This window comes from Aplysia californica, unplaced genomic scaffold, assembly GCF_000002075.1.
Source record: "Aplysia californica isolate F4 #8 unplaced genomic scaffold, AplCal3.0 scaffold01073, whole genome shotgun sequence".
In the NCBI taxonomy this organism is placed as follows: domain Eukaryota; kingdom Metazoa; phylum Mollusca; class Gastropoda; order Aplysiida; family Aplysiidae; genus Aplysia; species Aplysia californica.
Window position 1 is genome coordinate 175,154 of NW_004798343.1, and position 17,394 is coordinate 192,547.

Here is a 17,394-nt window from a genome sequence, read left to right on the forward strand (position 1 = left end):
TGAAAGGCTAGAGGTCATTAAAATAAAAAACAACTAAAACTCCAAACTGAACGAACCCGAACTGCTGATGAACAGAAGTCGATCTGCGCACGCAAGGAGGTGCTATGGTGCTATTCCTATTCTTCTTCTGGAAAAACGAAAGAGAGCTTCAAAACAGACTGCAGCGCCATCTGAAGCAAAGAGCATACTTCCTGCGGACACTTTTTTGGCTGAGTGGCCCATCTTGTTATTTACTCTCTTTGACGATAGCCATTTCACTACGTGCGTGCTAGATGGTATTTTCAAAACAATTAACTTTTGTATAGGGTATATATTCTACTTATAAATATATATAAATGTATCTACAAACTCACTACAGTTCATCATTTATACATGTATAATGTCTATCACAAAACAACAAGTCTGAATATCATGACATTAAAATCTTCACAATACTGAAAACTTTGGTGTCCAAGAATGCTGAAAGTGAAAGCTACAGAAATGAATGATGATATGAACTTTTCGAGTGAGATAAATAAGTATAAGGCAACTGGATCCCCAGGAAGCGTTCACAGGAAGATGTCATGACCTGGCTTGTACGGTTCGTCCGACTTTTGCTTCAGTCTGGCCGACTCGACAGATGCGAACGTCGGCATCCCATGCGGCAAATCCAACAATCCAGCTTCCTCATCCAGAATTCTGTCCGCCATTTCTGGGGAAGCCACAAAAACAAAAATAGAGCCTTTTAGTTTTCACTAGTTAAATTTTAAATGAATAAATGAAAAAATAAATAACATTTTGTTGATCCCTGTGGGGAAATTTGGGTTACAAACAACGGCAAACATATACACATAAATAAAAACATGATTATAAATACATATATATAGGCCTACATACATACATATATAGCAATACAGAACAATTTCACAAACATGCCATTGCTGGTCACCACTGTGCAGCAATTTAAAACAAACAAACCAGGATTGCCGTGTCTTGCTCAAGGACACACCGCAGTGACCACAAGATCTTGCGTGCTACATGAAATAACAAGTAAATATCATATATTTCGAGAGGAGGCTGAAAAGCCAACTTGCTGTTCCTCATAAGATCCTCTCACAACTGCTCATTCATACAGTCTTAATGTTGAATCAAAAGTTTTATTTCTCATAAGTCTTGCGATATTACTGATGATATTATATGCGAGGTGCATATCCTCATTGATTCTGCTGGGATAGTACGAATGTCTGCCAATGTGTTAGCATTAATCTGCAGTGTACATATGCATGTTCATTCAGTTGTGTTTTGTGTTGAGATGAAGGTGTTGTAGAGCGCCTATAGCTTATATTGTAAGGGAGTGGGCGCTATAGAAATTATCTGTATCGTCATTATCATTATTGCGTACTGTATACTATAAAAATACAATGTTTGTGGAAATTGTATTACATTTTTATTCATCGCTATCAGTATCCATCCGATACACTTTTCGAGGCGCATAATCTCATATATATAGACTTACCAATGGCTGGAAGCGTCCTGACAGCTTCAGGTCGTATTTTTATGTTGGTACAAGTAGGCAACAAGGAACAGAAGCAACTCTTGAAAAAGAAAAGAGACATTTCTGTTCAAAATGTCAAGCAAAAAGTGGAAAATACTTACTTTTTATCAAACACTCACAACCAACACAAATTTATAATAAAACTAACCTCTCATTCTCTCGATCTTTGGCCCGTAGGCCAGATCCCACTGGTAGGTTGTTACAATCCCCAGAGGCACGAGAGGAGCCAGGAGTCCCCACCTCCTTGTGCGGAGAGCTCTGGGAGGAGAAGAACAAGAACTGTTTGTCGTGGTTGCGGAATACGATTCCCTTGAGGGAAAAACTAACCCAAATTATGTATGAGTTGAGTCTGTAGTGACCCCTTGAGAGAAACAAATTTAAAATTGAAATTGAAATGACAAAGTCTGAGAGTTATGTAATTTTTTATTTGCGCCCAACTTATACTAAAAACCATCTACCGCAAAGCGAAGATGACTGACTTAGTCCGTAATTACTGCTAAAAAACTATCGCATATAACCTCACCAAATTTTTTAAGAAATGAAACAAGTGAGTCAGCTATTATTTCCCACTTCCCCTAATTTGTAGCCGAAAAACACTGGAGATATCAATCGATGAAGCACATCCTGTAAATTTACACGAAATTAGATCACCCGGCTAGCGGCCCTACCCGTAAATATACAGGAATATTCTCAAGTGAGTTAATAACTACTCTACTACCAAGACTCTCAATCTCAAGACAACTGAGTACTCACCCAGCTGTCAGCCCAACAGTAGCCAGAGTGTTAAAGGTCATCCAGTACCAGAAGAAGTCCCTGGAACGTGCAATCATCATCGCCATCTGCCGTTCCCTCATCTCATTCTGCATTGCGAGCTGTCTCTCCATCTGATAGGGACACGGGAAACCATTGATGTTGGGGAGAAAAACACATGTACAGATGTTTAAAACTAGTACAATCACCAAAATGCCAGTGTGGATAGAGGCGGACCAAACTGTGGAACACATCCTTCAGCCTTCAGCACTGCAGGACACACAGGGCCCTGAGACAGGAAACGTGGCCAACCCCACTGACACTACAAGAGAAGCTGTACGGGCCGACAGATGAACTCAGCAGGACAGCCCAGTAGATTATAGATACCAGATTTCAAGTGTGATGCGATCGAGAAGGAGAAGAAGAGTGGGGAAAAAGGACAACAGAGAGAAGGCGAGGTATTCAAGGCAGTGAAATATATACCACTAGTTTGTGTGAGGGACGCAGGGGGGAAGTGTTACCGGAGACTAGAATATTTTTTGTGCACATGTAATGTAGTCTGAAAACAGAAACGGCTTACGCAAATTATATCTCGTATAATCCTGAATATACGGCACTTTCACTTCACACACAAGACAGATGATCTAAAAATCCAATAGCAAACAATCACAAAGTGATTATCTATAATATGGGGTGCAAGCAACAGTATATTTTACAGAAAATGTTTGTATATAATAAGAAAAAGTACAATATCCATAAAGATGTCACTGAAATGAAGGAAAAATGTAGCCTACTCTTGCACAAAAATTTATAATATAATGAAAAACTCACTTGCAACTGTTGTGCTTTCAGCATGAACTCCTGATTTTTTTTCAAGTTCTCGTCCATCGTTTTTCCAAGAAAACTGCCCATCCTGACCGATCTTGTTCTGCTTCTCTGTAAGAGATCCGAGCTAGATATGAAAAGGATGTGTGCATTAGATCTATTTTTTAAAACTTTCATTGTATGTATGTGCAGTCATACTGCCAAAAATATAAGGAAGTACTGGAACTGACAGCATCTCGTTTCCGTTGCAATTTGAATCCAATGCACAGAATGTCATAGACAATCAGATCTAGATCTAGATTTTAGATCAATATTATGATTAGATCTAGATAATTTTGTTATTATGTGTACATTGAGTTTGCAACAAATTCAACAGTTTCTCCTACTAAAACGATCATTGATTTTGATGGTAAATTACTTTTAATTAAAAATAAATAATTTTCCTCATTTAATTTGAGAATAGTCTCAATAAAATTTTAGAGTAAGAATTCCACCAAACGACCCCACCATTCCATCTAAGAATTAAACGAAAAGCCAGAAATTATCAATAAAACTTAAATAAAAATAAAGGCTTGCGTGAACACCCACTGAAGCTGCCTGCAATAAATAAACAGCCAAAGGCAAAATGGAATAGTTTGCACAAAATATCCTGCCTTCATTCACAAAAACATATTGCTCTCGATTTTATTTAGAGAAAAGAAAACAACAGTGCAAAAAACCCATCATTGCAAAACTAGGTCAGAATCTATTCTTACTTAGAAGCTGCAAGAAAGCAACAAAGTAGACCAAGAGATCAATGGGACCTTCCAAATACAAGACAAGAAAAGACAGCGATTTTTGACCTCCTGAGAAACACAGCAAGTTCACGAACTGGGACTTGAGGCCAGCGGGGGGCGATCCGTACACCGGGCCCGACGATACAGACAAAACCTGTCCCCGTGGTTTTATGCACTCCGCCTAATTTAGCAAAGTTTGATCATTTTTTGCATAATTTCTGATTATTTTCCTTTATCATTCTTTGTTAAAATAAACAGAATCGCATAATTTCACATTTTTTGGGCTCAGTTTGCATAATTTCAGAATTTTTCTTGCGTAAAACGACGGGGATAGCAAAACATTCACATAGGCCCTAATTGTACTTGAGGAGTGAGTTCATAGCAATCTTAAACTTAAACCGTAATTGAACCATATGTCAATGAAAAAAAAAGAGAAAGAGGGAATTTTTTAGTTATATGGCTTAAAATTATATTGAGTGGGTTTCGTTGTCACTTTTTTTAGATAAACTATTAAGATTGATTTTGTATTATACAAATAATACAACTAAATTTTTTCCTGAATTTTGTAATGAAATACAATCATTTTACAGGAATTGTTTATAACCTTGGACGTGTTGAGAAATGCGTAAACAATATGGGTTGATTTTGGAGGGGGGGGTGAACTACACAGAATGAAGAGATAGAGAAGGCGATGGTAAAAAACAAACGAGGGAAGGTGGCGGGGACAAGAGACGACGGGACACATCACACAGCGTAACTACGATACGGAGTCGACAGTTTTAGCGTCTTTTTTAGCTGCTTGAACTACAAGACTACAACTTCTACCATAGCTTCTGAAACAAAGTGGACAGTGGTCAAAGTACACAGAGAAAACGAAACTGGTTCGGTAAATGAGAAGTACATCATTAGATCTATATGATGTATTGAGTCTTCTGATATCTCTGTTTAAATGCCTGCTTTTTCTTAAACGAGGGCTGGCAACTTGGGTTTTGTGTACTGTAAGGTGCTTTTGCAATAACAACAGTCAACGTCAACAGCGGACAGCGTTCCCCGACAATCAACAACAGTACAGGATTTACACTACACTACTAGATAGTTGAGTACTACAAGAGTATGAGTCTAGGACCACTGCAGCGGATAGCCCTGGTTATTATAGCAGAATGCTGTTATAGTTAACCAATAGACGAGGATTAAATTTACATACACAGTAGGCCTAACTAATGATTAACGAATAAGAGATATTGCACCAAGTCCAAGTGCCTACTTTTCACTCATTCATTCATTCATATTCACTCCTGTGATACAAGCCTCAAAATTCCACAGGGAGGCAATCATGTGACAGTGTGGTGCTAAACTAAGACCACACAAAGTCATTTAATGGATTTTGACCTCCAGATTTGGTTCGACTTTACTGTAACAGATTTTGAATGAAATTATTTCTTCGTAGGCAGATTTTGAACAAATCATTTGTTCTCTTCAGATTTGTGTGAGACATGGAGGGAGACCAGACTGATGCCAAAAACAGAGGCATTCAGTTTGTGTACGAGCAGTGGAAAAATGTGACAGAACATTTCCGAGTTTCTTCATCTACACGAGAGAACTGGTGGCGAATCATCGTGCGTCGGTACGGGGAAAAATGGCGGTTCTACCACACCATGAGCCACGTCCAGCAGATGTTGTGCCTGTACCAGCAGTGGAAGGAATGTATCGCTGATTTACACACTGTCTGCCTCGCCATTTTTTTCCATGAGTAAGTTCTTGTAGTAAAGGAACTATCCCTGTGGGTGGTTGACAGGTGCTCTGGTGTGGTTTGCTCCTTCTTTCCTATCAATCATCTATCGTCCTTATCTCCCCTTTTTTTTTTTTATGTTTGTTACTCTCTTGTGACACCTCTAATCTTCTGGCGCTCATATGACCTTATGCAGTTGCGAGCGCCATAAAACCTCTACTAAAACGAAACGAAAGTAAAGGAAGATGATCTTCATACTCTATGCATACAGTGCAGCCTCTTTATAACGACCTTCGATATAACGACATCCTCTATAGAGCGACATGGTGCCCAGGTCCCGATTTTTCCTCTTTATTATATCATTTAATATTTTTGGTGGCCTCTCTATAACGACAACCCTCTAAGTAGGCGACATTTTTTTTTCTGTTCCCGACGATGTCGTTATATATAAGAGGCTGCATTGTATGACAAGTGAGACTCAGTAGTTAAATCAATGCACATTTACACTTTTGATTAAATGTTTGGATTTTCTTTTCAAGGAGGGATTCTCCAGCTCTTGCCGATTTTATTTTTTTGAATGTTGTTTCATGTTCAGGGCAATGAAGCTAGAGATGGATGCGACTACAGGTGACTGGAGTCAGAGGCTGAATTAGTCGAGGAATGAGATTTTCAGTAGTATTAGATTTGCATATAGAGCTCTGAGGACATTAATTATGCAGTTCAATTTTCCCATTTTAAGTCTAATAGAATTTTCCTGCATGCATACTTTACTTTACTATTCCGATCCAGCGGCCATATGTTTTAGCCCTTCGGTCTGTCGATATGGCAAAGAATTTGCAGGTTTTAATCAGCTGTTCCTGCATGCATAAAAGCTTAAACTTTAAGGTTTACGATGAACTATATAGTTTGCCTTTGAATTTATGGAGAATAATGTGGAAAGTACAGAAGGTGGATAAAAATTAGGTAGAAAGAGAAAGGCTGTTTGTGCCTTCCATCAAACATTTCTAACTGGGCCTGCAAGGTGTAACATAATTTTACTTAATGATTGTGATTTTTTAAATTCCAGCATTGTCTACGACCCTACATCTGGTAACAATGAGCTGCAGTCCATTGTCTTATTCCAAAAATTTGCTATGGATGCTAATCTGGTAAGTTGGGTTTTTGTTTTGTGAAAAAAAATTTTTTTTTGGCAATCTTTGTTGTTTCTAAGAGTAGTTCATTATTTATGTTAAAGGTATGACTGCAGTTTTGTACATACACTGCCATTTTTTTCAGAATTCAGCATACTTTTAAACAAATTCATGCACAATCTGTCGAATGTGATGAGCAAAATAAAAGATCTGTAATCACAACTAGATCAACATTTGTATTGAGAACTATAATCTCTTTATACAGCCGCGTGATCTTCCCCTAAAGTTCTTTTTTCTAGGAAATACTACTACACTGATCCTTTTACTTCATTAGAAATTTCATTGGACTTCAGAATTTATTTGTGGAGTTTTCATTATCGATCCCTCCCCCCTCTTATATGGGGAGCATATACTTCTCGAATATTTAATTCATTAAAATTTATTGCAAGGATTACCACTATTTTGTAATAATAATAATAATAATTGCATTTATATAGCGCATATCCATGCTCAAGAGCATGCTCTATGCGCTTTACAACTATTATTACCCCAGCAGACCCTCTGAGAACACTCAGAAACATTCTCAGCTTCCGAGGAAGCATACAGTGCAAGCTGCGGATTTCACGCGCTCAAACACTATCAAACTGACAAGATCTTTCACTGTCTATAGCCGGGTACCCATTTCCACCTGGGTGAAGTGAGGAAAATTTGTGCAAAGTGCCTTTCCCAAGGACACAACGTCGGGTCCCTGATGGGATTCGAACCCGTGACCTTACGGTTGCGAGTCCGAGAGCCTAACCACTAAGCCACCGACGCCACCTAAATTATTTTTCTGAATATCTTTCCCTGATAGATGTCTTGGTGAAGTTTAATCCTTTGTTCTACCTCATTTCTTTGAAATAAACCTCATGGGAAGGACTTGCTTCCAAGGAGTGGACATTTTTTAAAGGGGGAGGAGGGGTTGCCGCAAATCGACATTTTATATTTCATGGTTTTGATTCATGAATTATAATCAAAAAGGAAAAAATGCTCTTGAGACAGGGCAGACATATAATTTTAAGACACTTTGGTGTTGTTTTTTCAGCCGGATGCTGTGAGCGAGCGTGTCGCCGGGATGATTTCTGCCACAATTTCCCACAAGGCCAATAACCCTGACGACCAGGACCTGTGTCTCTTCTTGGACTTTGATCTGTCTATATTGGGACAGAGTGCAGAGGGTAACCCACATTTCTTTGCCAGGTTAAAACTGTTGTAGAGTAATCATAATGTAACATAATAAGTACCCACTAATGGTCAGTATATTGGTATCGTTGAGAGCAAGAAAAGTAACACACACACACACTCATACACAAGAACAACAAAGATGTCTAGTCTACGGCAGCACAACCCACAGTCATGTAAAGTTTAAGTTTTATATTAAACTCTGGAACACAACCCGAGAAGTGGTTTCATTTATTAATGTTTAATGTTGTTGGTGTTCTTGGACTGTTCGCAAGTAGAATACACAACAAAAACATGTCAACCCATTAAAAACATATTTTCTTATGCGTAGGCCTACTTACCATTTTTTTTTAGAAAATCGTGATTGAAACTTTTTACTGTCTGTAACATGTAATAAAACCACTCTTCTTAATTTTTTCTGTGTTTTTAGATAGAATTGTGTATATTCAGAAAATATATCATCATTCAATGTTGTATGTTAATTAATCTTATGGTTGTTGAATTTTGCAAATTTTTGGCTAGTATTGTAACTTAGACAGTTTTGCTTTTAAGATTCAATATATAGCAAAAGCTTTTCATAATTGAGAACATAATTTTTGTATATATTACTCCTTCATTTCCCCATTAGGTTTTCTCAATTACAGTACTTCTGATACAGTTTATGTGGCTTGTATTCCTAACAGAGAGTATAGTGTGTGTGTGTGTGTGTGTGTGTGGGTGTGTGTGTGTGTGGGCGTGTGTGTGTGTGGGCGTGTGTGTGTGTGGGCGTGTGTGTGTGTGTGTGGGCGTGTGTGTGTGCGCGCTACATGATAATGTACAGTGATTTCAAAACCTCCCCTTTTTCTTTTTCCCTCAGTCTATGAATCGTATGCAGAGAAAATCCGCCAAGAGTACATTCACTTCAGCGATGAGTCATACAGAGAGGGCAGGGTGAAGGTGAAATGTCTATGATGACACTTTTTCCATTCTTTTTCTTTCTCGAGTGTTAGATCAGAAATAGCAGTTATTACTCTGTCGGGAAGCTCTTTATAAACCCATATCATCTACATCTTGGTTTTTCTTCATCACCCATTTGTTCAAGTTCTCTACGTTTGATGTTCTTTATCTGTCTCTGCCTCTGTCTCTTTTGTCTTCCATTAGGCTACTTTTCCCAACACTGCACCGATATTCTTACCATCCCTTGATGTCACTGATCATGTATTGTATTTGCTATGGTGCCTCCTAAAATAGAAAAATTGTATTGTCCTTTTATTGGTCTCTGTGGGGACATTTGGCCAGCGATGATAGGGATACTACACACTGGTCATTACAATAATTCATCAACATACCGTAATGCACTATATCACACATCACGGATGATATACACTGATATATACAAGAATTCATCAATATATCGTGCACAATAACACATCAAGGATTATATTCATTGGTACACACAAGGATTCATCAACATCACAAAAGGGATAAAACACACTGATACAAATACAAAAATTCATCAACATCTCAAAACACACAATATCACACTAATCTGTCCTCGTTGTTTTATGTACCCCGCATAATTTAGCAAAATTTGATCATTTTTGCCTAATTTCTGATTATTTTCCTTTATCATTCTTTATTAAAATTAACAGAATAACATAATTTCATTTTTTGGGGCTCAGTTTGCATTATTTCAGAATTTTTCTGGCATAAAACGACGGGGACAGACTAATATAGACAATTTCACAAACACGCTACTGCTGGTCGTCACTAGGTAGCACCATGCTATTACTGTTGTTATTGTTCTTGATGTTCATCAAATTACGTCCCTTTCATTTCTCAGGTTCTCCAAGGCTTGCTTAGTTCCCCTCGTCTGTTTATCTCAAAAGAACTGGGAGACCTTTTTGAGGACCAGGCAAGGGAGAATATGAGGAAGGAAATCACATCACTCCAAGTGTAGACGTTTCCTTACTCGTACCAATCACTGAGTTCAAGCAAGAGTTGTGCGCTAGGCTGTTGGACACGGCCTATTTGAGATACCAAAAAAGACGTCCTCACATATCTATATGAATGTACATTTGGTACTCTATTTAGGGAAAGTTGCGTCTTGTATACATAGAATTTTTCTAAGAGCAACTCTGTTTTAGAAGCAAATCAAAATGGGTTGTTTTCTCGGCGCCAGTGGCGACAGCTATAAAAATAGGTTTGGATTTTGGGGGACTGTTTAAGAGAGTGAACTGTGAACTGTCTTGTAGTGTAGCTTTTTTGGCTCAAGGCTTGAGTTTTTAAATATTCATCCAAAGAGTATTTATCTATAATACAGATGAACTTGCTCTGACTGCCACCTGTCCAAGACAATCACCTGTACATATGACTGTCCTCGTGGTTTTATGCACCCAGCATAATTTAGCAAAATTTTCTTCTTTTTTTTGACATAATTTCTTATTATTTTCCTGCATCATTCTTTGTAAAAAATTAACAGAATCGCATAATTTAGCATTTTCCGGCTCAGTTTGCATAATTTCAGAATTATTTTTGCATAAAACTGCGTGGACAGTACAATACAGACGAGCTTGCTCTGACAGCCACCTGTCCAAGACAATCACCTGTACATATGACCACTTCCCACTTCCCCCTTTTGTGTGTTTTTTCTAGATTATAGCGACACTTTCCGAGATGTCCGCCTTTCTAAAAAAAAAAAAACACTCAATGATGGGTGGTCATGTTGGACAATTTGACTGTATTCCAAGAAATGGAGGAACAAAAGAGAATAAATCATATGACGGACACATAATATGTTTCTATTTTACCGTATATCTCACATCTCACATCATCACCGAATCCACAAAGTAAGTCTCCCAATCTTAAAGTTAAAGGACTTGCTGTCTTTTTCGCATTCCATACTTTTTATGCCAAAAGCCACAGTGAATATTTTTTGCTACAACCCCTCCTATCCTGAATACTTCAGCAGTTTAGCTCAGGGGGGCACTGCTTGGTGAGTGTGTATGTGTTACTTGTCTCTCTAAGGTTTCATTTCACTACATATGTGAGGCAGAGTTGTGGAACCAGGCTCTCGTCAATTTTTGGGCTTGTAGAGGTATTGGTGTCACCTTAAAGCTCGTTCACTTGTCTTTATTTGGATGAAAAAAATATCCATTTATCTTGAATACAGATCAAGATATTTGGGAAAGAAGGAGGTGGGGGTCACCTGTTTTCAGAGAAGTAAAATTAGTGAGAAAATGGCCGCCTAAGATTAGTTATTTCCTTAGCTTAAGAGTCCGTGGTAACTGAAAATTTACTTTTTTGTGCCTTTGATCAACGTTTTTCAGAAAAATCCACTCAGAAATGAGTTCTTTAATGGGCATGAAAGGTGTTGAGCCAACAAAAAAAAAGTTTGATAAAAATTCACAAACCTGTGTAAAAATGCAAGTTTCTTCACTTTGATTATTTTGACGAAAGCCTGATTCCACCACGCTGCCTCACATATATGTTTTATGCCCCAACTGACAGAATTTACGTAATTTTGAGAGTGAGTTGCTTTGAACCTGCCTGTACTGTGAGATAGAGACGGGCGGGAAGCGCTTTTTCCTTCCCGAACGAGAAGACCGAGAAGCTGACCTACTTCTCGCCGGGACCGGTCCCGGTCCCGAGTAATGCTTCTCGTCTCGTCCCCGCCCCTACTGTAAGAGCCAACCCGAATTGTGTGTGGTCCATCATCCTAGCAGAAAAACAAAAATACTCAATACTGTTGACTTCCCCACACGTCCATAAATCAAACTCAGGTCTTTTGTGGGCAGCGACAAAGAGAATAACCATTATGCTGTCCCCGTGGTTTTATGCGCCTGCATAATTTAGCAAAATTTGATCATATTTTGCTTAATTTCTTATTATTTTCCTTTATCATTCTTTGTTAAAATTAACAGAATCGCATAATTTCACATCTTTGGGCTCAGTTTGCATAATTTAAGAATTTTTCTTGCATAAAACGACGGGGACAGATTATGACACAGACGCCAGTTCTTGCCATTTTCTGGATCAATAACAATAACAACATCTCTTGCCATCAGTTCTCATGTAAAATCAAAGTATGTTTGTCGACCGTGCAGCAATTAGGAATGTTGTCTTCTGGGATGCCTTCGGTGAGTAAGAGTAGTGACTGCAACAATTTTGGCCTAATCCAGCTTGGTGTAAAACAAATGTATGTTTTTGTTTTGTTTGTTCGTTTGAGTTAAGAGATGCATATCAACACATAATGTTCATTTAGTGCTGGGAAAAAGTAAGTTAGACAGACAGAAACAACAGATGGAAAGTAAAGAAGTAGGTCCTACCAGTAATACTCTCCTACCACCTGTACCCATGTATGATCTGTAAAATGGGCTTATAGCAAAGTAAAATGTGCTTTTATAGCAAAGTAAAATGTGCTTTTATAGCAAAGTAAAATGTGCTTTTATAGCAAAGTAAAATGTGCTTATAGCAAAGTAGAAGATTTGTAATTTAAGCTGGATCAACACTACTTATTTGGAAAATTATAATCCCTGTACATCACGGCTTTCTTTCCCATAAGTTCTGTTTTCCAGTGAGTGTAACGGTTTTTTTGGTTCATCTGGTAAAGACGAGACCATGAACTGGAGGCTGACTGCTATTGGGTGCAACAATACTTCACTGAGCCAACTTACACTGTTTTGTTACTAACTCTGTCTGTTACGATTCTACTTAGAACTAAGAGCATATTTTCTTTTATCAGTAGCATGACATTTTTTGCTCTGAATGTGGGTGATCATTTCAGTCCAATCAAAACCATTCAGTGTTATTCATATCAAGAGAGTTTGTGCTATGATGTCTGTGATTTAAAGGAGGCAAATGTTTTGTTTTATTTTCTCCCCTTACAGTTATAGTCTGATTCTGACACTGAAGTTCTTCAGATCAGGTCATGAGTTTGATCTCACCGTGTCTGCATCATGTATTTTATGAATCAAAATTTTTTTCTGTTTTTACATATGAATTAAAATTTTGCACGTTTTTTTTCGCACAGTACGTGTTATGGTAAATATTCTTTCATATACACTTTGCTTTGAATTTTTTGTTTTGTTTTAGATTCTAGTATTAGTAAGATTCTTATAAGCACTGAAAATTTAAGGTTTTTACTAGAGAGTAACATAGGATGAAAAGAAGGAGGAAAGATGAGGATGACAGATGTGCGATAGAAAAGAAGGGGCAAACCACACCAGAGCACCCGCCAACCACCCACCACATTGCGTTCATTGCAAAACAAAGTTGTCGAGGACGCAAAGAGATTTGCGATATTGTACAGAACCTGTAGGCCTACGTGTAAGGTATGTCAATAGCAATCCATCACTCGTAGTAATACTTACAGATGGACGATAATATGAGCAATATCGAATTCGATACGATATCGGTATTTTTTTCACCAGAAATATTGGTATATCGATATTTTTCTATATTTCAAAATTATTATCGATAAATTGAAATTCGCAATCTAATATATCGATATAATTATCGAGTCTGATCGATTGAAAATATGGACGCGCGAAACACGGTGGTTTCTTTTTTTTAAAAACTTTTTTTGTGCGTTTTGTTGTGAGGGGGAAACACAAAATCAGTCTGCTAATTCCTGGAAATACGTTGCTGAGTGGTGGGCATATCACAATATCGAAATATCAATATTTTTCTCACTTCTTCGATATGATATCGATGTGTAAAAATATCGATATATATATCGATTTCGATATGCCCACCACGAGTGATACTGTACACAGCATGTTCAGAACCAAGATGCGTGTATGTGAGGACTTGTAGTAATCGTGATGTTGCGGGTTCGGGGGTTCAAGAACTTCAATCCAAGGGCCTGACAGTGTGTCCTCGGGAAAGGCACTTCGTTAGAATTTTTCTCATTTCAGTCAGGTAGGAATGAGCACCCGGCCTTAGACAGTGAAAGATCTTGTCAGTATGTTAGTGTTTTAGCGACTGTAAATTAAATATTTTTATATGCGTCCCAGGATGTTGAGTTTGCTTCTGAAAGCTACCAGGTCTGCTGGGGTTGGAAAATAAATTGTTAAGATTACATACAGCTTGACGTTGCGCAGAAATTTGTGCTATACAAAGCTATCTATTATTATTATTACTAACAAAGAAACAAATCAACAAAGAGTTCTGGGTACTGTAGAGGATTTATTTTGGTCCATGTCGTCGATGCGATGGCAATAGTTAGAGACGGGTACAAGAAATGCAACAAAAATAAAACAAGTCTAAAATACAATTGGAAAAATGAATACTTGGCAGCAAAGGGGTCAGATGTAACAAAAAGTTGAAACTTCATCATCTGATCTGGTAACTCAGCCAGACACACACACACACACACACACACACACACACAGACATACACACACAGTCACTCGTATACATACATACTGTCACACACACTGTCACACACACAGTCACACACACATACAGTTGCACACATCCCACAGTCACACACACAGTCCCACATATACACAGTCACACACACACACACACACACACACACACACACACACACACACACAGAGTCATACACACTGTCTCACACTCACAGTCACACAAACAAACACACACACACACAGTCTCCACACACACACAGACAGTCACACATACAACAGTTAAGAGTCGTAGTCTTATACTTGTACAGCCATCTCAATTCTAAAAACCTAGTATCTAATTAAATCACACTTTGTCACAAATTGTGATTTAAGAATAAAAACTTTTTCAGCTATGACTTCCTTTCAAATTTTCCATCTCTAACCCCAATAATACTGTATATTTTTCGTTGAATCGAGAGAAGCTGATATCAAACTAAGATAATAAGATAAGCATCTTCACTTCAATTGAACCCTCAAGAAGGTCTTTTTAACCCTGATTTGTAAACTACAATTGATTCGGTCATACATTTCTACATTCAAAGAGCAGTATGATAGTACACTCATGAAGTTTGTACTGTAAGAGCTTTACAGCACTTTCAACACTTGTCAACAAACACATTAGATTAATGACTTAAACAAATGTGTATAAGAAGAAGATGGTCTCAGAAAATGGTAGATATCTCACATGACAGGCACCGACAAGTTGCATATTCTGTGCTCTCTCTCTGTCTCTGTCTCTGTCTCTCTCTCTCTCCCTCTCTCTCTCTCTCACGCACACACACAACACACACACAAAAACAATCGCACAATATACTATCATGTATTTTGATTTTACTTTATAAATAGATAGGTTCCCTCAGTTTTTCCATCATACACGTACAGATAGTTGCTGCTTTGGACAAACAGTCAGTCGACTCCATTGAGAAAACCAGCTGTACAAATGCTCAAGTAAAAACCTAACACAAAAAGTACAAGTGTGTAAAACAAAGTGGCTAAAAGTGACTTTAGGAAAGTCCAAAGAAGAAATTAATTCTAACCACCATAATTAACAGTCAGATTTCTTTTCATACAAAACATACTCTGCAACAGACTGTAACATCTAAGGAGACGAGAAACTGAGACCAATTAGTCTAGCGTTCACTAGGCGAAACACACACACGTTGTGAACACGCACATAGCGAAAAACACACATGTTGTGAACACGGACGCTGTGAACACGCACATAGCAAAACACGTACATAGCAAACAGATGCTCAGGTAATTTTTTCCTATACTTATAAATGCACAAGTATATTCTTTGTATTCAAAACACGTACATACAAAGTGAAAATTGTACGCCACGAAAAGATTTCTCGCATCCAGTCAATTTTGCTGTGCATGATACACTGTGCATTGCTTTCTAATTACACATCTCAGGAATTTTCCATTGGGTACACAGCAAGCTACTTTCTCCTTTTCTTTTCCTTTTTATACTACAAGAACTAAAGACTTAGATAGCTTCCTCACAATGTTTGATTTTAAATACTTCATTTTTTCTGAGGGAACAAACCTTCAGACCCGTGCATGTTGGAAAGGCTCTTCTTATTTTAATTTTCACACAGGTATTTCAATTCATTTTTGATAAATAAAGTGAATACTGGAGCAATTGGAGAACCTTAAAAATTCTATAATATATCTATTTTATATTATAGTAGAGGGTTTTACGGCACTCGCAACTGCATAAGGTCATATGAGCGCCAATAATATATCTATAATTGCAACACTGTAACATATGTGTAAATACTGTAACATATGTGTCAATATTGAAGGTAATAGATTCCCATTTTTTAAAAACAGAGTTATTGTAAAACAATCCGGAGAATGCCAATCTCTAAAGAGTAAAGAAAGACGAGTAAACAGTTGATCAAGGCACTTGGCAGCAGTATCAGCAGAGAGAGGGGTAAGAGATTATACAAAAATAGGACGTCTTCAAGGTCGTAACAAGATGTGGTGAGAGTCCTCAACACAGTATCCATAGCAACAGTAGATGATACAGAAGCTGAACAGCATGCACGAGACAACTTCACGATTCAACTTTATCAAACTCTTACCAAAACGTGTCACTTTCACACACATACACACATATATATACATACTTACATACACGACAAACAGCTTAATTTAAAAGGAACAGCAGAAAACAGAAGTGGAATATTTTGTTGCTACAAAGTATGGTATATCATAATGTCTTCAGATGCACATACACACATACGTGCAAACAACTTCATAGCGTATAATGACTTGGTAGAATACAAAAAGCCTTAGTAATAAGGACAGACCTGTTAATCAAATTATCGTAACTGCTTTTTAGAGCAAGCTACGGCTGTAAAAGGAAAAAAAAATAATTATATGTGAGGAAAAAACCAGGGAGGAAATTCTTGAACTATACACTCTAAATAATACAAAAACAAATAGATAGACAGCAACTCACAAAATCAGCTTCATTAATTAACCGCATGCCGAAATGCTTCAGTTACTGACAAAACCATTGGCTATTGAGAAAATTAAATTTCTTTCAAATCATGCAGCTATACACAAAACACAATACAGTATAACACGGATAGCTAGAATCCATCGGGACCGGCCTCGGTAGTTCGAGGGATCCGTAGTTCGAGGGATATCTTACAAAGATAAAGAAAAAGAAAGAAAAAAAAAGGACCGCAGACGCCGTTTGACGGGTGCGTGATTTCGAGTCTTGTGTGTTCCATCTGTCCGTGTTATACTGTAGTCATAAACATTTGTCATAATCAAAAACAAATAAGCTTTTATTGCACTTGGGTACAACGGGGGGCTGGAGACAGAATGTGAAGGTAGGCGTCCTTGTCTCGTCGCGACTTCAGTGCTTTCTTGTCCTATCTCCATTTTTTTTTTAAACATTGAAAATGTGGCGTCGGTGGCCTAGTGGTTAGGCTCTCGGACTCGCAACCATAAGGTCGTGGGTTCGAATCCCGTCAAGACTGTTTCGGAGTGTTCTATGGTCTGCTGGGGTAATAAT

General features: G+C 37.9%; 2 protein-coding genes across 3 annotated transcripts; one reads left to right on the plus strand and one right to left on the minus strand.

Annotated features, from left to right (window-relative positions):
- Positions 1 to 295: 295 nt before the first annotated feature.
- Positions 296 to 3,981, minus strand: LOC101857612 (plasminogen receptor (KT)). Of its 2 annotated transcripts, none has more exons than XM_035973236.1 (5): positions 3,865 to 3,981; positions 3,116 to 3,220; positions 2,288 to 2,418; positions 1,683 to 1,792; positions 296 to 691 (listed from the first exon to the last, which is right to left on the minus strand). In XM_035973236.1, exons 2-5 carry the CDS (start codon positions 3,194 to 3,196, stop codon positions 549 to 551), a joined length of 465 nt encoding a protein of 154 aa, XP_035829129.1. In that variant the 5' UTR covers positions 3,197 to 3,220; positions 3,865 to 3,981; the 3' UTR covers positions 296 to 548. The 2 variants fall into 2 exon arrangements, with proteins under 2 accessions (XP_035829129.1, XP_035829128.1); XM_035973235.1 differs by having other exon boundaries at positions 3,116 to 3,236.
- A 717-nt stretch (positions 3,982 to 4,698) lies between these two features.
- LOC101858818 lies at positions 4,699 to 10,279 on the plus strand. Its single transcript, XM_013089890.2, has 6 exons — positions 4,699 to 4,980; positions 5,366 to 5,635; positions 6,681 to 6,762; positions 7,829 to 7,961; positions 8,822 to 8,901; positions 9,788 to 10,279. The coding sequence occupies exons 2-6, from the start codon at positions 5,379 to 5,381 to the stop codon at positions 9,902 to 9,904; spliced, it is 669 nt and encodes a 222-aa protein (XP_012945344.1). The 5' UTR covers positions 4,699 to 4,980; positions 5,366 to 5,378; the 3' UTR covers positions 9,905 to 10,279.
- The last annotated feature ends 7,115 nt before the right edge of the window (positions 10,280 to 17,394 follow it).